Below are 24,263 nucleotides of genomic sequence, written 5' to 3'. Positions count from 1 at the left end.
ACGAAAGGAAAGAAGGCCAGTAGGGCTGGATTAGGGTGAGTAAAGGGGAGAGTAGTAGGAGATGAGGTTAAAGTGGAAATACGTGCCACGTCATGAAGGGCGTTGCAGGTCACAAAGAGGGCATATAGATTTTAAGGGCCTATAACCCCCTTGTATCCTCTGACACTTGGACCTGGATTTCTCTCAGGCACTTCAAATTTATCACCCCCTGAAGCAGAAGCTGTGGATGTGCTGCCCATACCCACTCGGCCCACCTGGGAAGTCATATGTAGACAGTTCCCAGACACCTAGTCTCCCCAGCTGCTCCCCGAGTTTCTGTCTGAGGGTACTCTCTGGGGGAACAAGTGTGCTTCTGCACCCAGCAGGTCTGAAGCGGGAGGGCGAGGTTCTGTGACCTTAGAGACAGGAACTGGTGAATGAATACTCCAGCTTCCTGGCTCTGAGGGGTCAATTCTGAGGTGTGTTCCCCACAGTGTCTCAAAGAGGCCCCGCTGGGATTGTTCATAGTGGCAACCTTTTAATCAACATGCCCCTTATTGGCTTTTCTTCTTTCTTTGTCTCACTGCCTTCCTGGGGTCACCTCCTCAGGAAAGTCCTTGCACCCAATTCTCATCTTCGGGTCTGCTTTGAAGGGACCCAAACTAAGGCATTCCTTAAATATATTCCCCTAAAATATTGTTTTCTGTTTTCATCTCAGGCATGAACCCAACTTGTCATAATCAGACATCCAAGTCTGGTCAATTCTTCTAGAAAGGCAGAGGTACTGATATTTATCAATACCCTCCCTTCTTCTGTTTAGCCCTGTGCTAAGCAATGGGACTCCAGGGTTGAATCAGGCCACTTCCTGCTTGGGGGTAATCTCTAGTCTGTTGGGAAGGCAGACCTGGACCCAGATGAGGACAACACAATGTGCTCATAACTGTATCCGAAAAGTCAGAGAAGCCTTTCCTGGAGAGTTGACATGGGCTGAGTACTGAAGGTTACCTCTGAGAGGTATGAGTGGGCCATCTGGGAGGCAGGGAGGCACTCTAAGCAGGATGCACAGCTTAGGCAAAAGTTTGGGTGTGTGAAAATACAGGGGCTGGGCCGGGCAAGGGAGTTGGAGGGAAATGTGGTATCACCCCAGGTTTGGTGTGGAGGAGCAAGGGGAAGGGTGGGCAAGAGTCAGGGGATGACAGGCCTTGAACACGAGGCTGAAGAGCTCCTACTTCCTTTAGTATGATGGGAAGCTAGGAAGGGTTTCTGAGCAGGGGAGTGACACTGTCAGATTTGGGTTTGAAAATGATCCCTCTGGATTAGTCAAAACCAGGAGGCTGGCTCAGCCACGCTCCCTAGGTCAAGGCTGAAGGGTAAGCATGGGTGAAAGGAGTAATTTTGAGCCCAGGTCACTGGGGAAGGGGTGGGGCTAAGGCCCAGGAAGGAGTGCTCCTGAACTTGAAAGTGTCTGCTCCACAGGACGAGTATTCGGCCTTGATGAGACCTGATTCAGCTAAACAAAGCTGGGGAGGGGGGACAAGACCTATGGGACTTGTCGGCTCACTGCCCCTGAGGTAACCATTAATCCCTCCCTTGAGGAAATCCACGGGCTGGTCCCTTGAGGGACAGATCCTAGGCAGAATGGAGGAACACACAGAGGCAGGCTCCGTACCAGGACTGGGAAACCAGAGGGTTTTAATTAACAACTCTGCTGACATCCTGGTCATTGCTGCTTATTTCCTGCTGGTCATTGGTGTCGGCTTGTGGGTGAGAAGTTGGGGTGCTGCTGGGGGCCAGGCTTCTGGGGCTTGGGGGGAAAGTCTCAGGGAGACCCCATGTTCAGTAGGGGTGGGATGCCTGGATCTTTAGGAAGAAACCTGGGGCTGGGGGCAAGCGAGTCTTTTGATAGCCTCAGGAAGGCCCAGCCAATACTCATTCCTTGTCTTCCCACCTTTGGACTGGGTTAGTTGAAGGGATCAGTGGATTTTCATCAGGGACAGCATTCTAAATGAGGTCTCTGTTCCCCTGTCCACACGGTATCTGACCAGAAGCCCATCCTTACCCGAGGCCCCAGGAAAAGTCAGGCAATCCAGCCACACTCAAGCTTAGGTAGCTGGGCACTAGGTTAGGGCCGGGGTTGCTCTAGATGCCTCAGGGGAGGTTGGGGCAGGGGGTTGGGTGGGAACCATCAAGAGAGCCGAGGGCTGGTTAATCTTCAGCCAGAAACAAGGCTGAGGAATGTGTCGAGAAGGCTAATTAGGTCCAAAGATGTGCTCGGAACCCACGTCTCCCCCCCCCCCCCAACTCCTGTCCCTCAGTCCATGTGCAGAACCAACAGAGGCACGGTCGGCGGCTACTTCCTGGCAGGACGAAGCATGGTGTGGTGGCCGGTGAGACAGGCTGGGCGGTGGAGGTGGGGCGGCCTAGAGAAGCAGCCTAGCTCACCGCCCCCTCTGGCCATCTAGGTCGGGGCCTCCCTCTTTGCCAGCAACATCGGCAGTGGCCACTTTGTGGGCCTGGCAGGGACTGGTGCTGCAAGCGGCTTGGCTGTGGCTGGATTTGAGTGGAATGTGAGACCCCCTTTTGGCTGATACCCCCCCCCGGTGGGAACCCCTAGAACTGTCACACCTGGGGAGGCTCCAAGCAGGGGGGGATGTAAGACTGGAGGTGGGACTTTCCAAGTGGTGGGGTGTGGTTGGGCTTCGAGTGAGGGTCACACATCCAGCTTGCGGGCAGGGGGATGTGGGAGATGACGACTTTCAGGGCCTGCTCCTGACTCGCTGTGTAAGCCTGGACCAGCCACTACCCTCTGTGGCCTTGATTTACTCCTCTCTGAAGTGGGGTGAACAGCCTCAAAGATAGTGAAGTGCTTGTTCTGATGCTCTCTGAAGCTGTGGCCTGTGAAGATCCCTGGACCAAATTAAAGTCCCTTGCAGAAGTGGGAAGGAGGCAAAGCTCTGGGACTGAGGCTTGTCTTTGAGGGTTGGGGAGATCAGGGCTTCCTGGAGGAGGAGGTCTCTGTGCTGAGTCTTGAGGGACAGAAGGTTTGGTTGGGTGGAGAGGAGAGGGGTGGCAGCCCTTCCTGGCAGAGGCTGTGGTCAGGCTGAGGGGTCTGTGGTTGGATTCATGTGCTGGGGGGTGAAGGGATAGGGACCATCTTGGGAGGGACTGGCCAGGGGTCTTGGCCTGAGAGGACTAGGAGGGCTCTAGTTAAGGGCCCAAGGAGGTGTCAAGACTCTGTCCCTTAATATCCCGGGCCCAGGGACATCCTCTGCAGTTGCATCCTCTGGGTCCCCAGTGAGATCTTTCCTTGGTATAGCACTTTCAGGAAGAGGTCTCTCGCACCCTTCAGGGGCGAGGGCTCACTCCTAGCCGGATCTCTCAGTCATCCTCAGCCGTCAGCTGTGCCCACAGGCGCTGTTCGTGGTGCTGTTACTGGGCTGGGTCTTCGCACCAGTGTACCTGACCGCGGGCGTCATTACCATGCCGCAGTACCTGCGCAAGCGCTTCGGAGGCCATCGTATCCGCCTCTACCTGTCAGTGCTCTCGCTTTTTCTGTACATCTTCACCAAGATTTCGGTGCGCATTCATGGAGGGCGGGGCGGGGCCCTGAAAGGGAGGGACCATGGAGTGGAGGTCTCTAGAAAACCCTGGAGGGGGCGGGACCAAGGGGAAAGAGCTTGTAAGAACCATGACTGAAGCAGGGTCTGTAAGGAAAAGGTTTCGGGCCACGGCCACAATGGGTGGGACCTGGGAAGGCCAGACCATTGAAAAATAAGAGAACCTTTGAAGCATGGCCACGTAGGGTCGTGGTCTGGGCATGAGGTAGACCTGGGTCCCTGTCCGGGTCCCTGGGTCGTGACCCGTGCTATCGCTCCTTCCCCCAAGGTGGACATGTTCTCCGGGGCAGTATTCATTCAACAGGCTCTGGGCTGGAACATCTATGCCTCTGTCATCGCCCTTCTGGGTATCACCATGATCTACACTGTGACAGGTGGCTGTGGCAGGGGCTTAGGGATGGAGTGGTCTCGAGAGATGTGCTGGGTGGGAGTGTCACTGAAGCACATTCTGCTAAGTCCTGCCTCCTGATGCCCGGGTACATGATCCTGGAGAATGGGCCATTTCTTTGAAATCTGCTCTCCAGGAAGGGGCCCATTTTTCAAATTCGCACAAAGACACCGTATGTACTCGTGGCATCCTGTTTGGGCTGTCTCCACTGACCCAGGCCCGTTGCAGGAGGGCTGGCGGCGCTGATGTACACAGATACCGTGCAGACCTTCGTCATTCTTGGGGGGGCCTTCATCCTCATGGGTTACGGTATGGAGCTCAGCCAGTGGGGGAGGGGCACAGAGGATGCGAGTCACAGAGCTCTCAACCTGGGAGCAGAGACATCGCGCGTCTCCAGCACGTGGGTCCTAGGGAGGGCCTTGGCGCGGGTGCCCGGTCCCCTGACAGCCTTGCCTTCACAGCCTTCCACGAGGTGGGCGGGTACTCGGGGCTTTTCGACAAATACTTGGGGGCAATGACGTCGCTGACGGTTTCTGAGGATCCGGCGGTGGGCAACATCTCCAGTTCCTGCTATCGACCCCGGCCGGACTCCTACCATCTGCTTCGGGACCCTGTGACGGGGGACCTGCCGTGGCCGGCGCTGCTCCTGGGTCTTACCATCGTCTCGGGCTGGTACTGGTGCAGCGACCAGGTGCGGGGTCAGGCCTTGGGCCGGGAGGGAGGCTGGGGCAGAACCAGAACCGCTGTGGGAGGAGCTGAGATGGGTGGAACCGGAACCCATATGGGGGCGGCTCAAAGGCCGGGTCTGAGCGGTCAGGGACCTGGCCAGGATGGAGCTAAACCAGACCCGGCGGAATCCAAAGACTCTGGGTCTGAATGAAGGCGAATTGGCAGCACCGCTGAGCCAGAGGCAGGCCTGAATTAGAGCAGCGGAGTAGGCAAGGCCTGAGAGGGCGAGGTGTCCAGGATTGGACGCAGGTAGTTGAAGAGCCCCCGCCGCAGGTCATCGTGCAGCGCTGTCTGGCCGGGAAGAGCCTGACCCACATCAAGGCGGGCTGCATACTGTGTGGCTACTTGAAGCTGATGCCCATGTTCCTCATGGTCATGCCAGGCATGATCAGCCGCATTCTTTATCCGGGTAACGTCTGCAAACCCCGCCCCCACCGAGAGTCCTGTGCCCCGTCCAGCCCCTTTCTTGTGTACGGCTAACGGTGCCTATTTCCCATTTCCGTTACTGTCCTTTGCTTTGGGGAAATCCCGTCACCCAGTCCCACCTCCCACCGGAGGTCCCATCTCTCTTCCGCTAGGATTTCCCGTCCCCGCTTCAGGGATCTGAGTTCCCAGACCAGGTCCCGTCCTAGCCACGTCGTGGCCTCTTTCCCGCAGACGAGGTGGCGTGCGTGGTGCCCGAAGTGTGCAAGCGCGTGTGCGGGACCGAGGTGGGCTGCTCCAACATCGCCTACCCGCGCCTCGTTGTGAAGCTCATGCCCAACGGTAAGGGCCGGCCGGCTGCGGAGACGGCCCCTGGGAGGCGTCCCCCCTCACCAGGTCCGCACCCTCCCGGGGATACGCTGGTGGCCCGGGACTCACAGCTCCCATCGGCCTGCAGGTCTGCGCGGACTCATGCTGGCCGTCATGCTGGCCGCGCTCATGTCCTCGCTGGCTTCCATCTTTAACAGCAGCAGCACGCTTTTCACCATGGACATCTACACGCGCCTGCGGCCCCGCGCAGGCGACCGCGAGCTGCTGCTAGTGGGACGGTGCGGCCTGGGTTTCCCCCCACGTCCTGCCCACCAATCGGCCCCGGGGGGGGGGGGGCGGGCAGGGAACACTCGTAGGATTAGGGGCAGACGGGGAGTCCTGGGTGAAATCTCCGGATGGTCACCCGCTGCAGGCTCTGGGTGGTGTTCATCGTGGCGGTATCCGTAGCCTGGCTGCCCGTGGTGCAGGCAGCGCAGGGCGGGCAGCTCTTCGACTACATGCAGGCCGTCTCCAGCTACCTGGCGCCCCCGGTGTCTGCCGTCTTCGTGCTGGCGCTCTTCGTGCCCCGCGTCAACGAGAAGGTGAGTCTGCGTGTGGGTGGTGAGCTCGGGGCAGAACCTGGACATCCCGAATTCGCTGACACTCTCTCCCCCGGCAGGGTGCCTTCTGGGGACTGATTGGGGGCCTGCTTATGGGTCTGGCACGACTTATTCCCGAGTTCTCCTTTGGCTCGGGCAGCTGTGTGCAACCCTCGGCGTGCCCAGCACTCCTCTGCGGCATGCACTACCTCTACTTTGCCATCGTGCTCTTCATCTGCTCTGGCCTCCTCATCCTCGTAGTCTCACTGTGCACAGCACCCATCCCACGCAAGCACGTAAGTGCCGGCCACTGCATGGGCACCAAACGTGCACCATGTGAGTCCGTGCAGCCCTCTCTCCCCCTAGCCTGCCAGTCCACTTCCAGGAATGCCCGGCGAGGAGGACCTGGATTTCTGTGCTGGGGGTTCATGAGGGTAGACTGGCAATCCAGTTGGAAGCTGCATTTGCAAAGCAAGCACAATGTTTTATTTAAATGACATTTATTTGAGGTATTCTGGGGGGGGGGGAGGTGGCTTGAAGACTGTGGGGGAGGTGATGAAAGCCCCCCAAAGTCCTTGGAATGGCCCCTGGGACTCAGACCACAGATCTGATTGGTGGTTGAGAGGGACAGAGTACTATCCTGAAGGCCCACAGAAGGGTTTGGTCTTGTACTGCCGCAGGGTAGGTGCCCCAGAGCGGGGCTGATTGGGGCCAGGCCAGAGGAGCTGGGCAGAAGGATGGGCGGGGCTGCACAGGTGGAGAAGGGGGGAGAGGTAGCAGGAGGAAACTCTGTGAACAAATATCCACAGGAAGGAACACTGTTAGCAGGACTAGAAGACTAGCGTCTAAAGGACTATAATTTGAGTGTGGACAGGGACTTGGGGTAATGAAGCAGGGGCTGACTGGGGCCAAGAGCTTTAAAGACACAGTTGAAGAACTTAGGTTCAGTGTGAGGGCAAAGGGCAGCCGTGGAAGGTCGGGTCTGAGTGAACGGAGTCTGAACTGTGTGTCCAGGGTGGACAGAGGGAGCTGAGGGAGTACCAGGAGGACGAGAGACTTGAGGCTCCCGGGTGGGGGAACAGCACTCTCACTTGGTCCCTGCCCCCTTCCCCAGCTCCACCGCCTGGTTTTCAGTCTGCGGCACAGCAAGGAGGAGCGAGAGGACCTGGATGCTGATGAGCCGGAAGGTCCAGCCTCCCCCCCTATCCAGAATGGGTGTCCGGAGCATGCAGTGGACATGGAGGGTAAGGCGCTACTTCAGGAGGTGGGGCCAGGGACTGGGGGAGCCAAGGTCCCCTGAAACTAACTGTACAGTGTCAATTTTTCCTAGAGCCCCAGCCCCCAGCTCCAGGCCTGGTCCGCAGGTGCCTGCTCTGGTTCTGTGGAATGAGCGGGGCTGGGGCCGGTAGCCCCCCTGCCCCTACCCAGGAGGAGGTGGCTGCCGCAGCCAGGCGGCTGGAGGACATCAGCGAGGACTCGAGCTGGGCCCGTGTGGTCAACCTCAACGCCCTGCTAATGATGGCTGTGGCCACGTTCCTCTGGGGCTTTTATGCCTGAGGCCAACCCCGTTGGACACCATGAGCCACAGCCAGGGCAGGGCTCAGCCTCACAATGAATGGGCGTGAGGAGCCTGCAGTGGTGAGAAGGGAGAATGGCAGGAGCAGGAGTGGGGGGGGTAGGCCCTGGTTCCCCTTCTCTCCACCTTGTCTCTGTCTGGGGCCCCTGTCCATCCGACTGGCGGTTACAGCCCATGAGGCCTTGGCCAAACTGCCACAGCAGTTCCCCTAAGCGAAAATAAAGCCACTGTTCCCACATCCTGCTGTGGCCAAAGTGTGCCTGCTCCAGGCTCCTATCCTGGGACCTGGGCCTCTATCTGGGCTGCTCACAAGATCTTCTTTTCCGGAGAGAGAAGCCATGTGGCCCTCCACTCATCCACCTCTAGCTGGTGCTTCTCAGTCTTCCAGCCTGCATCCTGCAGTCCTGGGGAGAGGTCATAATGAGGGTGCCGCTGGGACTGCTGGGAGGAAGGCTCTAGGGAGTCTGGGGAGAGTGGTAAGGAGCAGCACGGGCCAGGTGCATGCTCTGTGTATGCCCAGCCTCCTCTTGCCTCTGCTGGGTCGTTTCTGGCACAAAATGAGGCTAAAACCTCATCTGGCTGTAGCGAGAATTCACTGAGTTAGCACATGGAAAAGAGCCGGAATGGACTAGGTGCTAAATGAAAGATCATCATTAGTCATTTGTGAGCCGCCCCCCCCCTCCCCGCCCCCAGTTCTTCAATGCCAACTGGGATCATACAGATTGTCAATACTGACAGTATCCCTCCCCTCCCCATACTGCAGACAGGGAAACAGGCTAGGCAGGGTCTCTGGGGAGAAGGCCCCAGAGGCCAAAGAGCCGTGGAGCTTAAGGATGTTACCTTTTAAGAACTTTGGGAATAGCCTGTCCAACACTCGGTGTGTCTCCCTGACGATGACCCAGCTCTCTTTCTCAGGACCTGGAGGTGGGTGCAGAACCAGAAGCTGTCAGGTCCCCAAGTGGAACACAGTCCTTCTCCTCTCTACCCCTCTTCGAGCCATCGGCAGTGTAGACTGTGAGGTGCTTACCTGCCCGTACTCGGTTCCTCAGTTCCTCCAGTTCTCTTGGGAGGGGCCCATCTCCCTGCAGGGCTTCAAGCACCAGTCCGTGTATGGCAGCCCTTAGGATGGTTTCAGGGCCTGCCATCTGGCTCAAAACGACTTGCACCTGGTCTGGAGAAACCCAGAGACAGACTGGTACTAGGAAAGGGCCACCTCCCTAAACACCCTCAAACCTATCATCCTGCTTCATCCCTGTCTGCCCTGAGGCCTTAGCCTGGCGTGGATGGAGGCTATCTTTCACCCTTTCCCTTCCATCTTCATCTCCTGTTGTCCCAATGTTCTGGCCAAACTGAAATGCCCAATTTCCAAATACAACTTTATAGGAGCCCACTGAGGTGGGTTTACTTTGCGTGTCTAGTAAGAATAAGCACCTTTTAGCACACAACCAGCAGACTGGTAAACTCTAGTACTCGTTTCCTTAACAGGTGACTCTGGATGGGAGAGAAAAGTTCTCCCGGGGTAACCAAAGGTCATAATCTTATTTGAGTATGTTGCAATATATAAATTGCTTTACATAATCGCCTTCTCTGATTCTTATAAAAACACACAGACAATAAGGCAGGTATTGTCAGCCTCATTTTACACAGGGACAATGTGAATTTCATTGGGGCATGCAGCTATAATTTGAATGCACCAGGTCTTAGTCTAGAGCTCCCTTCAGGACACCAGGCAGCCTCTAAACTGCCCAGGGCTTGAGGCCTTGGAGCTGGTGGAATGAGAAGCTGACCCCAGAAGGGTGAATCTAAGGCTGGAAGAGCACGGCACACTTACTTTGTGACTGGTCCCAGCGAAGGAGGTAGGGTTGTTGGTGTCCCTCAACCAGCTGTTGCAGCTCAAAGACACTGAAGGAAAGAAGAGAGTGGAGTGGGGGAGGAGAAAGCAAAAGCAGGAGTAACCATTCGGTCAGCTGAACTGTCCTTACTTCATCTGTCCTTCACCCCCTTCTCATCTCTCTCCGCCATTACCCATGCACGCCACATCCATCCTTCTTTTCTTCCTGCATCTGACAAATATATCCCTTATACCTACTCTGTGTCACAGCCCCACTGCCCTCAAGCACCCATGCTGACCCCAAGTCTGGTCAGTGGCAATAAAGAACCTAGAATAGAGAGGTGAGGCCCGTGTGTAATCGGAATAAAGAGCATGTATGGGGGGGGGTGGGGTGGCATCAGAGGTGGGTAGGAGACACTGGGCCACTTACCTGGAGATCAAGCGGTGTAGGGGGACCCCCAGGGATAGAGACAGAGACGGCCAAAAACCTGTGGGAAGCTGGAGTCAGGATGCCCAGACGGGGGAGAGACTGGGAGACACAGTACTTGAGACCAAGGGGTTGGGTCACCTGTCCACAGTGGCTCCATGTGATTAGCTGAGGTGGGGCCAAGTACCTCTCCCCTCTGAAGGAAGTGCTTCAGGACCAGCCGGAGCCGGCCTTCATTCAAGGTCTCTAGGACAAGGGCTCGGACTGCCCGGTAGTTGGCGTAGATGTGAAGGGCGGTGAGGAAGAAGAAACAACCGAGGCTGAAGCTGGGTGGGAGAGTGGGGTGGTCAACAGGGGCAGAGGCCTGGCTGGGCACCTCCTCCCTGCCCTTGATCCTGTCTTACCTAGGGCAAGCTGACACCAGGGGAAGCATCAAGAGGCTGACCAGGAGCCCTGCCAGGTTTACCAGTGTCTCCTAGAAAATGGCAGAAGGGCTGGGAGTTGGAGAGCTTCCTTCCAGGCCAGGCTGAATATCCTTGAGTGCCTTTCACCACATTCCTCCCTGCCCCAGTTCCTCCCAGGGCTCCCTACACTGATGAGGATGCCTAGTAAGTTTTTAATGAGTGAGCTATCATTTAAGACACCAGCTGCTTGTGTCTAGGTAGATACAATGCCCTTGGAACATGTCTTTGTTTTGCAAGAGTCCTCTGAGTAGCCCTATACTCAGGCAAGCGAATGTCCTCGGAATGGGGAAGTTCTTATATTTGGTGGTTTAAAAAGACTGATCCCCCTCAGCCCCTTGGTATACAAAAACTGGCAGACATGTTTGCGAAGGGTTCAAGGAGCCACTCAGGAAGAAAGGCACAAGATCCAAACCTCTTCCCTTGAGAATCAATGTTATCAGAACCCTCTGATGGCCTGAGATGGCCTGACTGGCCAGACACCAGGCCGCCTGTCCCCAACATCATGAGGGAGGAAGAGTCTGGATTGGTGCCCCTGACTACTGGGGTCCAAGGGAGAGCTGGTCCTGGCACAAAGCGGGCTTGAGGCTGGGAGAGCTCTTCCTACCCAGCTGTCCTGGCAAGGGGGTGGGCTGTGGAAGTAAGAGCAATGGGTGTAAATAGGTGGTAAATAGGAGAATAGAGGTCTTGGTTGTGCAGGAGCAGAAGGACCTCCTCTCCCTCAGGTGGCAAGAGTCATTTCCGGCAGCCCCATCAAGTGGCAATAAAGCAACATCAGTAGAAAGCAGGGGCCTGCCGCAGGACTGAGCATATGTCCTGCATTGCCCCTGTGATGTGTCCCTGTTTCTGCAGACTGAGGGAGCCCTGGGGCTTGGAAAACACAGCCTGGGGGTATGGGGAGGGCTGGGGGTTAGAAAGAGAGGAGGTGAGAGGCCGCAGGCATGGAGCTGGGAGATCCTAAAGCACAAGTCCTGGGTTGTACTTATTTCTCCCTTCCTAATAACCTATGGAAGACATAATGGGGAAGAATTAATCCAACCATTTCCTGAGAGAAGGGATATGTCCAAAGGTACTCAGGGGGACTGAGGCTATGACTTATTTCCTCATCTGTAGAATGGCAACAATGAGTCCCTCCTGCGTAAGACCACTGTAAGGATTTAATGAGTTCATATAAATGAAATACTTGGCACACGGTTAGTGCTTAATAAATATTAGCTGGTGTTAATATATATATATATGTTTTTTAGCTTCTGCTAATATTGTTGAAAGAGTTAATTTTAAATTTAAAAAAATTTCTATTTAGAAACTGAGCAAAACAATTTAAGAGAAGGATAGAGTGTAGGACTGGACAGAACAGAAGTTTCTAAATTGCTTCAGTGTCCAAACTATGTCACACTTCTGACTAACCTGGGCCTCATTTTCCTCTTCCGTAAAATAGGGATAATAATAATAATAACCCTCCTGGGGCTGCTGTGAGAGTTAAACACCACAATACACATAAGCACCTAGCACAGGAGCCTGGGAGGATCCAATACCTGTAGAGTTTAGCCTTCGGGGTCCCCACCTTTACTCCAGGATGCCCTGGTCAGGTGAGGGGCTGGGTCAAAAAGGCCTAGGAAACTGTCAAGTGGAGACCTCTGGCCAATGACCCCAGCTACCTCCCATGCTGAGCACTTTTTGACTTGCCAAGTGCTTTAACATATGGGGCCTCACGTGGTCAGCCATCCACCTCCCAGGTTGGGGCTATGGCCCAGAGAGGGCGAAGGCCAGGGCGAGGGCCCACTCTTGGCCACACAGGCAGTGGGAAGGGGCTGAGATGATCAGCTTGGACTTTTGCCACTAGAACTCATGCCCTCAACCTGACTACCTATGTGAGTCAGAGCAGGGAGCACGACATTTCTTCCTGTGTGTCGGTCTCCCAACCCTACCCTCAGGAGCACTCAGGTGCTTCTCTCCATACTCCCAAATCATGGCCTGGCCTGCCTCCCTGCTCCAACTCCCCCCAACCCCAATTCCAGCTGCTCACCTGGCTGCTATCCTTGGCTGACACATCAGCCATGTTGTTTCTCCTGGCCTGGTGCATGGTCAGGGCAGCCCGCGTGGCCCCACCAGCCACGCTCACAATGCACTGGGTAGGGAAAGGGAGAAGGAAGGTCAGAACGGCCACGTGCTGTGGCAACACAGGCACGTCTGTGGCTGAGCCAAATAAATGACTCAAAGCAGTCTGAGAAAACCAGGCATCAGGCAACCAAACAGCAAAACCCTGAATGCTGTCCTTGGTTATCTCATTCTCATCCCCACACTTCCGCTAGATCCACCTCCCCTCTTATTCCTGGAGAAAACTAAAGCCCTGCCTGTCACACCTCCCTGTGGCCTAGTCCCAAGGAACTCCATTTACTTCCCCAAGGTGGAGGCCCAAACACTGTTCTTAGCCCACAACTTCTCCAACCCCCAACTTCTACTTTGGCTTACCTGCCCCTTTGCTAAGCTCCCAGGCCCAGTCTGGTTTCCAACTTTATGCTTCCATTCTGCCTGTAACTAACTCCACTCTCGTCCTGTCCCAGTGGAGGCCCAGTCAAGTCTTCCAGGCCACTTCAAAACCCACAGTGATGGCCCTGACCTCCCAGGACACCTGGGCCTCCTCAATCCGTGAGATCTAGGATGGTAGAACTCATCAATGAGGGTCACTGATCACTGTCATCCATCTCCTATTTATCAAATCTCTTTTAGATGCCAGACACAGATTTAGTGCTGTGATAGAATTCAGATATAACCCTTGCCCTCATGAAGTGTATAAATCAACAGACAATAAATAAACAAGTTGTCATGCAGGCAGAAGAAATAATTTGTTCAAAAGTTAAGATGGGGTGCCTGGGTGGCTCAGTCGTTAAGCGTCTGCCTTCGGCTCAGGTCCTGATCCCAGTGTCCTGGGATCGAGCCCCGCATCGGGCTCCCTGCTCTGGGGGATGCCTGCTTCTCCCTCTCCCACTCCCCCTGCTTGTGTTCCCTCTCTCGCTGTGTCTCTGTCAAATAAATAAATAAATAAAAAATCTTAAACAAAAAAAAGATTACAGAAGACCACTGAACTTGACAAAGTCGTTTAAAAAAAAAAAAAGTTAAGAGGAATATGGTACAAAATGAGGCTGGAGTGACCAGATCATGTGGACCTTGTTAAGGAGCAATGAGAGCAGGCAAGTGACCTGATTTGATTTCCATTCTTAAAAGGATTATGGGCTGCTCTGAGAAGTAATGAAGAGAGGTGAGAATGGAAGCAGGGAGACTACCTAGGAAGTAACCATGCTTTTTCAGCAACAAGGAACCACCAGATGGAGGTTTAGCTGAAGGTAACACGAAAGTAACAGTGGGCGGGGAGAAGGCATGGATGACAGCCAGGCTTCTGACCAGTGTACCTGGGATACGGAGGTACTAGTCACTGAGACTAGAACTCTAGAGAGGGTGGGAGGTGGTCAGGGAAAGTTCATGGCCCTATCCTACTCCTTTATTTGACAGATGAAGAGACTGAGGCCCCAAAGGCAAAGTATAATGCATAATTTCAAACAGATGGCAGAGGTCACAATCGTTGGTCTACAGCTACAGCCCTAGTTTTCTCTGGTGTTTCCTGCCCTGGAGTTGGAGGGGGTGCTCAGGGCAGTGTGCCTGGGCCAGGGACTGGTACCTGGGCTAAATGTAATCCACCACAAAGAACTGTTGTATCTGAAATGTCACTAGTACCCTGTGGAGAAGCACTGCTCTGAAGTGATTTTGAACAGATAGATGGGCTTTTGAGATGGATCTTACGTCTTCTTGAGTCACTGCTCTGTGCCAGGTACTTAACCCTGTGGTGAAGACAGGCTAAGCTCTTTGCTGAACTTTGCTATGCCTCAGTTTCCTCACCTGGATGCGGCCAACCTGAAGGAACTGTGAGGGTGAGCAGCCTGGCAGAGAGGAAGAGCTCGCATTCACCCCATGTGACCCTCCAGCCTCACAACCACTTCATGCTGTCTTGCCCCTGGACCTTGACCCACACTGTTCTTTCTACTCAAAAACATCCACCCTTCACCTTAAACTCAATTCTTCAGGACCCAGGCCTAGGGAAGGGGCCCATCCCTTGACTAGGCCAGAATCCCTGCTCAACCCTCTTAGAGCCCCCTACACTTCTCATCTGGAATACCTGTAGCTACAATGTTATAAACATTTGTTTAATTATGTGCAGCTTTCTTCAAAGAAAAAAATGGGAGGGCCTATATTTTCTGCCAAACATGCAGTAGGCACTCAATAAATATTTCCTCAAAGAATGAAAGCTAGCCAGGGAGCTGGTCCCAAGATGTTGACATTGGAGCACCTCTTCTATCTTTCAGCTCAGAGCTCCTCACCAATCCTGTGGTTTCAGACACTGTCTTAGGCTACGTGAGGCACTATTTGGCTGGAGGAGAATCAGAAAATATGGTTGAGTTCGAGTAGAAAAAATCTGAACTTCTTCATTTTTCTGCAAGTGCTTTGAACACAGGGCCGAGGCTGGTCTCAGCTGTGGGCCCCAGGTAAGCCCACACACAGCACCACCAAGGCAGGTAAAGGGGTGCCCCAGAGGTGGATACCTTGGCCAGGTTGCTGGTACAGACGGTCACGGTGAAAAAGATTGGATATATGGGAGCCATAATCTCGAGGAACATGGCTACATCGTTGAGGATATCAGCAAAAAGCCTGGGGGGAGGGATCAGAGGTTAGAGATCAGAGGTAAGAGACCTTCATAATAGAAGACTTCCCTCCCCTCTGTCTCAGCCCCTCCTTACCTCCACTGCTTGGCATTGCAGTCCAGTTTACTCCTGTTGGGGAGGAGACGTTGGTTTGCAATTTGAATTTAAGGAGAAAACACATCCTGTGGGCAGGCTGAGGTAAGGTCTGAAGGACTCAGCAAAATCCAGACCCCAGGCAGACATCTGTCCCAACACCCTGTCACTGCTGCCTGAAATACCATTAGCTGGGAGGACCTTCAGTGGTCACTTAGTGTTTGCCCTTCACTAACCCATGATGCATCAGGGAAAAGAACTTATTGTCTTGTGGTTGCTCCCCACCCTCTGGCCCTCCTCTGGGAGAAGCCATCCCTGGGTCCCTTAGACAGCTCCCCACCCCTTCCTCCCACTTGATCGAGGGTACCCAGCAAGAAGTCCACATATTTTGGACTGGTAAACAACTACATTTAGTGTAACCCCCCACAGGTTACAGATAAGTAGCCCAGAGAGGGGACATGACTTCCCTCAGATCACATGGAAAGCAGGGGCCAAGGAAAAAAAAAAAAAAGGCCAAGAGAGAGGCAGGCTTTGACATCTAGGCCTAGGATCTTTCTATCACCAAGAGGATAGATGCCTCTTCTGTCAGGCAGAGGGACTCCCTGGCCCATGCACAAACTCCTGGGGGGCCTCTCCTCCAAGAGCCCAGTAGCAGAGGGTGTTGTAGCCCCAGACCAGCTCAGAATTTGCAGCATTAGCCCTGTCCCTTACTTTGAAATCTCCTGGAGGGAAAAGGAGCATTCCTAGGTGGGGTATGGGACACACACTAGAAACTTCTGAGGGAATAAATGGCAAAGGCAGGACCAGAACACGTGGGCTTGGTCTAGGGCTCTGCCCAATAAAGCAGCCTGATACTATTAGTTATAAGCTGTGCAACTTGGGTGACCTCCCCTTTTAGGTCTGCTAAAATGTACACATTTAATCCTTCTCTACAAAGTTGCTCTGAGGATGAGAGAGGATATGTAGAGAGCTTGTGAGGCACAGAGCTGTTAGCAGCAGCTAACGCTTATTAGTGTTAATAATAAGTGTTAATATTATACTTATTCTGTGCCACAATATGCTATGCACTTTGCATAAACCATCTCACTGAACACATTGTGGGTAGTGTCTGCCTACAATTAATTGCAGATACTAAATCACTCCTGAGGTTGCCCATTACTGACATGAGGAGGAAGAAGGCAGCACAAGATCCTTAATTCCCGGGGTGCCTGGGTGGCTCAGTCGTTAAGCGTCTGCCTTCAGCTCAGGTCGTGGTCCCAGGGTCCTGGGATCGAGCCCCACATCGGGCTCCCTGCTCCGCGGGAAGCCTGCTTCTCCCTCTCCCACTCCCCCTGTTTGTGTTCTCTCTCTCATTGTGTCTCTCTCTAATAAATAAATAAAATCTTTAAAAAAAAAAAAAAAGATCCTTAACTCCTTCTAGATAAATGGTAACGCTGATTCCATGTGGGACAGCGATCCCGATGACCTGCCCAAGTCTACTCCCCACTAGGCTCGGCAAAGTCCAATCAAGTATCTGAGCCACCAAAGTAGCTTTTGGAGTAAAATCAATCCTTTTGAATTCAGCATTGTCCCGTTCAGGCTTCTCTTTCAACAAGCAAACAGAGGACACTTAGAGCCTCGTGGCTGTATTTTTCCACGATGGGCAGCAGAATGGCAAATCAGTGCTCTTGAAGGCAGGTGATCATAGCAATGGCTCTGTGGCTTCACTGCTAGGGCGAGCCACCTGGACCGGGTACTTACTAAGTAAGTACCTTAGCTCTGATGAAATAATTGCTAAATCTCCCCTCCCCTGGAGACTGGTAGGAGAGAGGAGCTGCTGAAAATACAGCCAGGGATGAGACACGTGACCCCCGTCTGGGGAGAGTGGCCAGACCAGGAAGACAAACTCACCCCTTCCACCAGGCAAAGATGATGCGGCCCAGCATGCCAGTTGAATCTGGGGGAGAAAGGCACTGGTAAGGAACAAGGAAGAGCCTTGGGGGCTGTTGGGCCTCGCAGACCCTGGCACTGAAATGGCCGATTCACCTTGCATCACTGCTCTTAGGAACTCAGTTTGACAAAATAAGTATTGGATAGACAGAGTGTATGATGGCGTCAGAAGTGTCTAGACTTAGCAGTTCCTCAGTATGTACCCAAGAAAACTATGTGCCCATGCACACCAAGAGACATGGACCAGAAATACCCTTTGCAGCATTGTTCATAAACAGCCAAAGACTGGGAATAATGCAAATGCTCATCAGCAGGAGAATGCATAGATAGATTCTGGTATATTCACTCAGTGGCATATTAGACAGCAGCAAAAATCTAATGCACAACTACTCATATCAAAATGGGTGAATCCTAGTATTATAAGATTGCATGAAAAAGTAAGCCATGAAGACTACATACAGCAAAATACACTTTTCATAAGGCTCTAAAACGAAACAATACAGTGTTTATATATATATATGTGTGTGTGTGTATATATATATATATATATATATATATATATATATATATGGAAAAACTATTAAAAAAAAAAGATAAAGCAGGAAATCCTGTGTGGAAAGTTCAGAGGTTATTGCTGATATTCTAGCTCTTAGGTTGGGCCATGGGTTCACGGGTGGTCATTAGAGTATCAATTAAAAAAAAAAAAAAGGGATTTGAATTACAGTTTGATGACGACAGCTGGGGGTGTGGGGCAGAGGGAGAGGCTTCCTCAGGCTAGACAGAGTCAGAGAAGTCTCCAGAATCAGCTAGACCTTCATTTGCACAACAAATGCTTACTGGCTACTTAACTCTGTGCCAGGCATTATAAGAGGTAAGGGGATACCGTGACCCAGAAGGTCATGGTTCCAGACTCCAAACACAGCATAAAAGCAAACAGCAATCGGTATGAAAAACACTGATTTAGACCAAGGATCAGTTAACTGTGGTCTACAGTCTTCTGCTCCTTGTTTTATAAATAAAGTTTTATTGGAACATAGCTGTGCCCATTCATTTACAGACTGTCTTTGGCTGTTTTTGTGACACGACGGCACAATCAGTTGCTGTGACTGAAACTATACAGCCTGCAAAGTGTAAAATATTTACCACTTGGTCCTTTACAGAAGGTTTTCCACCCCCTGATATAAACCCCTTATATTGAGAGTAGCATTAAGTTCAGCAGGGGGATCACAAAGGACTGTTTTAGAACCAAACAACTGGGAAGGCCTCATACAGTGGACACTGGAAAGCAAAGATACAGTAGGCAGAAGACTCCTGACTTGTTTGAACTCGAGGGCATGGACCCTTAAGGGAATGCAAGAAGGGAAACTAGGTTTTGGGGAGGGTTGGGAGTATCCTACAACATAAAAAGGTGGTGACAGGCTGGCCTTGCCCATTCTCCACTGGAAAGAGCGGTACTCACCCCTCGCCCCAACCTCCATCCTTGGGCAGTGAGGCCTTCTACCTAGACATCTTTACGAAACTCGGGGCCTGAGGAACACCAGTAAACAGGCTGGTGGTCACCTGAAATCCCTCCTCCTTTCAACCTTCACCACAATCCTATGAACTTCTGAGAGATCCTCCCTTTCATAGATGAAGTAACTAAAGCTCAGAGAAGCTGGATCAACAAAAATGGGACATTTTATGAGGAAATCTGGATTTCCAGCTTTTCTGGAAGAACCTGAAGACGTGGCAACCCTGAACCTATCTTCCCTTACCACCACAACTGGCTGGGGCTGAGCGGCGGCTACTTCAGATGAGGCATAGGTCCACTTCTTACTGGGCCTGCTCCACTTCTCTATTTCTGTCCCCTGTATATCCCTGGAAGTAATACCCACCAGGTGGCTTTATAGGCTTCCTCTGTCACCCACTTTACCCTCTTTCTTTCAACTGTATTTCATTCTCCACAAAAATTTTATTGTTCCACTTAAGATTCTTGTATTGGCTCAACTTAGTGACACTGAACATGCCAAGGTTACTTTTACTTGTTGACAGCTCACTGGGCCAGACTCTATTTTTCTTCCCTCTGACTGCACACTCATCCAATAAGGTGTATGTCCTGCATACAAGGGCCACTGGGTAGAAAGGGGGCCTACTCTATGTTTCATCAGCAGTCTGCAGGGCCCTTGTCAGAATCTGGAAGTTGGCACTAGGATGCAATAATGACACATACTCTCCCTGTATCTGAAAGTCAACACTGTCCACTAGATAGGAATCTTAATTCCCATTTGCTCTTCTTTGCCTCACTTACAACTAGCTGAGCTATACGATCTAGAAACTTTTGAGCAGTTGTAAGGGATCAGCTGTCCACAAATTGTACTAGGCTCCACTCTAAATCCCACTGGCAAGAATGTGGCAGTTAAGAGTGGGACACAGGAGTCAGTCGGTCTGGGTCCAAATCCTGGCCCTACGTTAACTTAGGAAAGTTACGAAACCTCTCTGAAAAAGGGATTCATAATGGTATCTACCTAATATGGCTGCTGTAGAGATTAAGTTACATATTACATGTAAGTGTACAAAATTCCTGGCATACAGTATAGGCTGTCAAAATATTAGCTGCTAGTAGTATTACTATTGTTAGTTATGACAATTAACACCACGTTCCACTAAGAGATCTGTAACCAAAAATGACTTAAAAAAAATTCCAAGGGAGTTTTTTTTTTCCCCCCAAGGGAGTTTCCTATATAAAGCTCCAAATACAAATTTCCCAGGTTTGATGGAAATGAATTTGGAAACACTATTCTAGTTAAGGCTTCCTTTAATATCAACAATAGGCTTTAAAAAGTGGGTATTTTTTTTCCTACCTTAAAATGGTCTTATTTTTTCTTAATACCTTAAACACATATATGGGCAGCATGTTGGTGGTAAGACTAGGGTGCTTAGAAATGACATGAAAACATCAATTACTGATTCATGTTCCTGCTGCATTCCAAACACTCAGCCCACAGAAGAGCAACAGAAAAGGTCCAAATTAAGCAGTTTGGTGGTATGAAAATGAATCCGGAACTAAACCTCCTGGGTTCAAATCCATGCCCTACAGTTTACTGGCTGTGATCCTGGCCAAGTTACTTTTTTGTGCCTCAGTTTTCTTATCTGTAAAATGGGTGTGATGACAATACCTATCTCAGAGCTACTGTGAAGTCAGCATATTTAAAGACTGGCAAATAATAAACACTGTTTGTGTGAACTATTATTATTAAGAGAAGAGATAGCTAGGACAAGAAGCCACAGAGAAAGGCTTCTTTCAAGAGGTGACTCACGTTTGGCCAGTTTGCTCAGTCTTAATAAGGATGTTAAGCAGGAGCCTCCAGATCCTCCGAAAGATCCATGGACACTCACCAGAGATGTGGCCAGGCTCATGCTGGGAGCAGAAAGAGCCTTCCCTTGGGTCTGATTTAAGTTCCCCCAGGGAACCAGTAATGAAAGACAAAGGACAATGGAGAGAGCCATAGGCCCTCCTGATGTGGAACCCGTGGCAGTTTCCCTTTTCTTCTCTACCTCACTCTTTAGGTGGCATGGTACCAAACCATATGTTCTGTTTTTCATTAGTGGTTTTTCAAAAAGCTGTACACATCCAACAGAAGGTTACTACAGTTATTATTATCATCCAGTATCCCAGAGGTTCTAAAATGCCTTTCGTCTTTCCCAGAACCTCCTCCTTCCTACTCAGGACTAACTACAAAATTGTTTTTTTCTAGAACTGAGCAATTTCCCACATTTCAAGCAGCCGGTCGTTTTATTCAATAACCGCATTCTTACGCAGTGCTCCACAAAAAGCCTAGGGGTAAAGGAGAGGGGATGATTAACTTAGGGATTTGAGCTCCAGATGATTTAGAGGCTCTGAACAGTACGGGGAACTGAGTGCGGCTGCAAGGCTGGTCTCAGGATGAGGATATTCTGGTCGTGGGCGACTAATTAATTGTTGAATAAAACCAATAAAAATACTGTTTTAGGGACTGGGGAGAGTTGCCTTCCAGATCCAATCAGGAATGAGTCCATACAAATACACATCACAGCCCTGAACTAGAGGCCACAACACTGGGATGGCGGAAAGGAGGGGCTGGGCTTCCCAGCAGGAGGAAAAAGAGGCCAGTGGGGTGGCAGGGCTGACAGCAGCGACAGGTAAGGTTCCAGGGGTCCAGCTCACCTTTCACCAACCAGGTGGCAGTGGCAGCTGAAACAGAAGCTTTTGCGTTCCCCACCCCTATGCCCAGCAAGACTGCATGGGTGGCCAGGGAGCCTGAGAGGCTGGAAGCAAAGGCCTGGAGAAGAAAAAGGGTGGGGTGAGTGGGTGCCTGAGTGGCTCAGTTGGTTAAGAGACTGCCTTCAGCTCAGGTCGTGATCCTGGAGTCCCGGGATCGAGTCCCACATCGGGCTCCGCGCTCAGTGGGGAGTCTGCTTCTCCCTCTGACCCTCTCCCCTCTCATGCTCTCACTCTCTCTCTCAAATAAATAAAATCTTAAAAAAAAAAAAAAAAAAAAGTGGGGTGAGGAGTGTGCACAGAGACACGGAGGTCTAAGATTTTTTTAATTTATTTGTGTGAGAGAGAATGAGAGACAGAGAGCATGAGAGGGAGGAGGGTCAGAGGGAGAAGCAGGCTCCCCGCTGAGCAGGGAGCCCGATGCGGGACTCGATCCCGGGACTCCAGGATCATGACCTGAGCCGAAAGCAGTCGCTTAACCAACTGAGCCACCCGGGCGCCCCAGGTCTAAGTTCTATTATCAGCTCTCATAGATGTGTGACCTGAAACATGTCACAGCCCCGCTCTGGGCCTCAGTCTCCAACCTCTACACGGAGACGGGTGGCCCGCATCGTCTCCCTCACCCGTGGCTCCCTGCTGCCCCCGACCCCGGTCGGCCAGGCTGACCTGCACGGAATCCCACAGCTGGTAGGGCAGGTAGTCCGGGCTGACGCTATCGGGGAAGCCCTGCGGCAGGAACACGGCCGTGAGCCCCGAGAGAGGCGGTGAAGCGGCCCCGGGAGTCCCCCCTGCGCCGCCGTCCCGTCCTCGGGGTCGTACTGTGAAGGGCCCAGAGAACCCCCAGCGGCGCCACCCCCAAGCCTCCCACTGCAGGCTCCCATCGGCGGCGGCGAGGCAGCCCCGGGCCGCCCCGGAACCGAACTGCTCGGAGCACAGCTGGGCCGCAGGGCTGCCGCCGTCAGCCATGTCGGAACCCGTCCTGCGGGGCCTCTACACGCGACACGTGGCCGAACTACATTTCCGGCCCGGCTACGGCGGCTGTGGAGGTGCAATTTTTCTCTGCGAAGGGGCCGCCGGCCGCTGCGTCCTGCTCTGTCCTGCTCTGTCCCGCTGCGGATCCCACGCTTCCTCCCGGGACCTCTTGGCCCCGCTGCGGATGCCTCAGGGCTGCTCTCTGCCTTTGTGCTCTGCAGCATTTTGTTGCCGGACCGCGGGAGCAATCGGAGCCCCTGAGGCCGCCAAGTCCTGGAGATAGCTGCGTTCCTCTAACCCGCAACCTTCAGCTGTGGGCGGAAGGGAAGAGGGCGTCCCCGGGGAACCGCTGTGTTTGAGACCCAGGACGGCCACAGGGTTTTTTGATTTTGGGCCAGTCAGTGTCCCTCCCTGGGCTTAGGTGCCTTCTTTGTTGTGAGAGCAGGGACTGTATAGTACTCCTTATTTTATGCCCGGGATCTAACACATAGTAGGTGCTGAAAAGATATTATGAACGGGGGCGCCTGGGTGGCTCAGTCGTTAAGCGTCTGCCTTCGGCTCAGGTCATGATCCCAGGGTCCTGGGATCGAGCCCCACATCAGGGCTTCCTGCTCAGCGGGAAGCCTGCTTCTCCCTCTCCCACTCCCCCTGCTGTGTTCCCACTCCCCCTGTTGTGTTCCCACTCCCCCTGTTGTGTTCCCGCTCTCGCTGTCTCTGTCTCTGTCAAATAAATAAATAAAATCTTAAAAAAAAAAAAATACTATGAATGAATGAATGAACAAACAAAGGAATGCATGATGAGAAGTTGGAGCAAATGATCCCCGAGGTCCTGTGCCTTACCCAAGACTGGAAGAGTAGTATTTCTTTTCTTTCTTTTTCTAAAATTTAAATTCAATTTAGTTAACATACACTGTATTAGTTTCAGAGGTAGAATTTAGTGACTCATCAGTTGCATATAACACCCAGTGCTCATCACATCAAGTGCCCTCCTTAATGCCCACCACCCAGTTACCCCTTCCCCTGACCCACCTCTCCTCCAGCAACACTCAGTTTGTTTCCTAGGGTTAAGAGTCTCTTATGGTTTGCCTCCCTCTCTGTTTTCATCTTATTTTTCCTGGAAGAGTATTATTTCTGAAAGGATCCTTAGGACATCTGAAAAATGAGAAAATCAAGGGATTGCAGCTAATAGTCTCACAAAATGAGAAATAGAGAAGTTCTTGTGTGTTTATTGGTGGAAAGGGTCCATGAAATTGGGGTGAGAGTCTGAAGACAGAGTGTTTCTCTCTCTCCTAGCTCATCTCTTTTTCTCTTTCCCTCTCTCCCTTTCTCCTTCCATCTTGTGTAATGTACTGATTCCAAAGTAGAAATTTGCCAAAAGTGCCCTCTTTTTTATCAGAAAATAAAACATCCTGGTTTCTTAGGCTGGCTTTCTTGGACTCCCACAGTCCGACTCCCTGGTTTAAACTTCTGATTCTCCTGAACTATCACCTTCTTCTTGGACATCAGCCTGGAACACCCTTCTATCCTGCCTCACCTTATCTGAGACCTACACAGAGTCTCTCTAATGCTAAGATAGACCTGGGGCACTTCATTATTATTTTCTTAAGTTTTGAGTTTCGTGTTAGAGTGAAGAATTGAAGGGCTACAAATGTGTAATATTTTTATTTATTTATTATTTGTTTATTATTTATTTAAGTTTTTATTTAAATTCCAGTTAATTAACATAAAGTGTAATATTAGTTTCAGGTGTACAATTCAGTGATTCAACATTTCCATACAACAACACCCAGTGCCCATCACAACAAGTGCACTGCTTAATCCCCATCACCTACTTCACCCATCCCCCTACCCACCTCCCCTCTGGTAACCATCAGTTTGTTCTCCATAGTTCAGAGTCCGTTTCTTGGTTTGTCTCTCTCTGTCCTATTTTTTTCCCTATGCTCATTTGTTTTGTTTCTGAAATTCCGCATATGAGTGAAATCATATGGCATTTGTTTTT

At 51.8% G+C, this 24,263-nt stretch overlaps 2 protein-coding genes across 2 annotated transcripts; one reads left to right on the top strand and one right to left on the bottom strand.

Moving 5' to 3' along the window:
* The first annotated feature begins 1,598 nt into the window (after positions 1–1,598).
* SLC5A2 (solute carrier family 5 member 2) lies at positions 1,599–7,858 on the top strand. Its single transcript, XM_032430748.1, has 14 exons — positions 1,599–1,743; positions 2,295–2,366; positions 2,442–2,546; positions 3,391–3,555; positions 3,865–3,970; positions 4,213–4,293; positions 4,446–4,675; positions 4,987–5,122; positions 5,371–5,478; positions 5,594–5,744; positions 5,879–6,047; positions 6,125–6,340; positions 7,159–7,288; positions 7,375–7,858. The coding sequence occupies exons 1-14, from the start codon at positions 1,618–1,620 to the stop codon at positions 7,599–7,601; spliced, it is 2,022 nt and encodes a 673-aa protein (XP_032286639.1). The 5' UTR covers positions 1,599–1,617; the 3' UTR covers positions 7,602–7,858.
* On the bottom strand, positions 6,556–22,270 carry RUSF1 (RUS family member 1). The gene is made up of 13 exons (XM_032430749.1): positions 21,959–22,270; positions 21,239–21,353; positions 17,017–17,062; positions 15,130–15,162; positions 14,935–15,040; positions 12,366–12,467; positions 10,283–10,353; positions 10,020–10,204; positions 9,882–9,939; positions 9,452–9,522; positions 8,648–8,791; positions 8,461–8,538; positions 6,556–8,024 (listed from the first exon to the last, which is right to left on the bottom strand). The coding sequence occupies exons 1-13, from the start codon at positions 22,256–22,258 to the stop codon at positions 7,927–7,929; spliced, it is 1,407 nt and encodes a 468-aa protein (XP_032286640.1). The 5' UTR covers positions 22,259–22,270; the 3' UTR covers positions 6,556–7,926.
* Between the last annotated feature and the right edge of the window lie 1,993 nt (positions 22,271–24,263).

This window comes from Phoca vitulina, unplaced genomic scaffold (assembly GCF_004348235.1).
Source record: "Phoca vitulina isolate PV1807 unplaced genomic scaffold, GSC_HSeal_1.0 scaffold45, whole genome shotgun sequence".
Taxonomy (NCBI): domain Eukaryota; kingdom Metazoa; phylum Chordata; class Mammalia; order Carnivora; family Phocidae; genus Phoca; species Phoca vitulina.
This window is presented reverse-complemented; position numbering and strand designations above follow the sequence as displayed.

Excerpts from the sequence above, each read along its gene's own strand:
- SLC5A2 (XM_032430748.1), top strand. The coding sequence starts at position 1,618 with ATGGAGGAACACACAGAGGCAGGCTCCGTACCAGGACTGGGAAACCAG. Across the intron at positions 2,367-2,441 it reads GAAGCATGGTGTGGTGGCCG|GTCGGGGCCTCCCTCTTTGC; the intron begins GTGAGACAGGCT and ends CTGGCCATCTAG. Across the intron at positions 5,745-5,878 it reads GAGCTGCTGCTAGTGGGACG|GCTCTGGGTGGTGTTCATCG; the intron begins GTGCGGCCTGGG and ends CACCCGCTGCAG.
- RUSF1 (XM_032430749.1), bottom strand. The coding sequence starts at position 22,258 with ATGGCTGACGGCGGCAGCCCTGCGGCCCAGCTGTGCTCCGAGCAGTTC. Across the intron at positions 9,940-10,019 it reads CATGGAGCCACTGTGGACAG|GTTTTTGGCCGTCTCTGTCT; the intron begins GTGACCCAACCC and ends AGCTTCCCACAG. Across the intron at positions 8,539-8,647 it reads GAGGAACCGAGTACGGGCAG|GTCCTGAGAAAGAGAGCTGG; the intron begins GTAAGCACCTCA and ends ACCCACCTCCAG.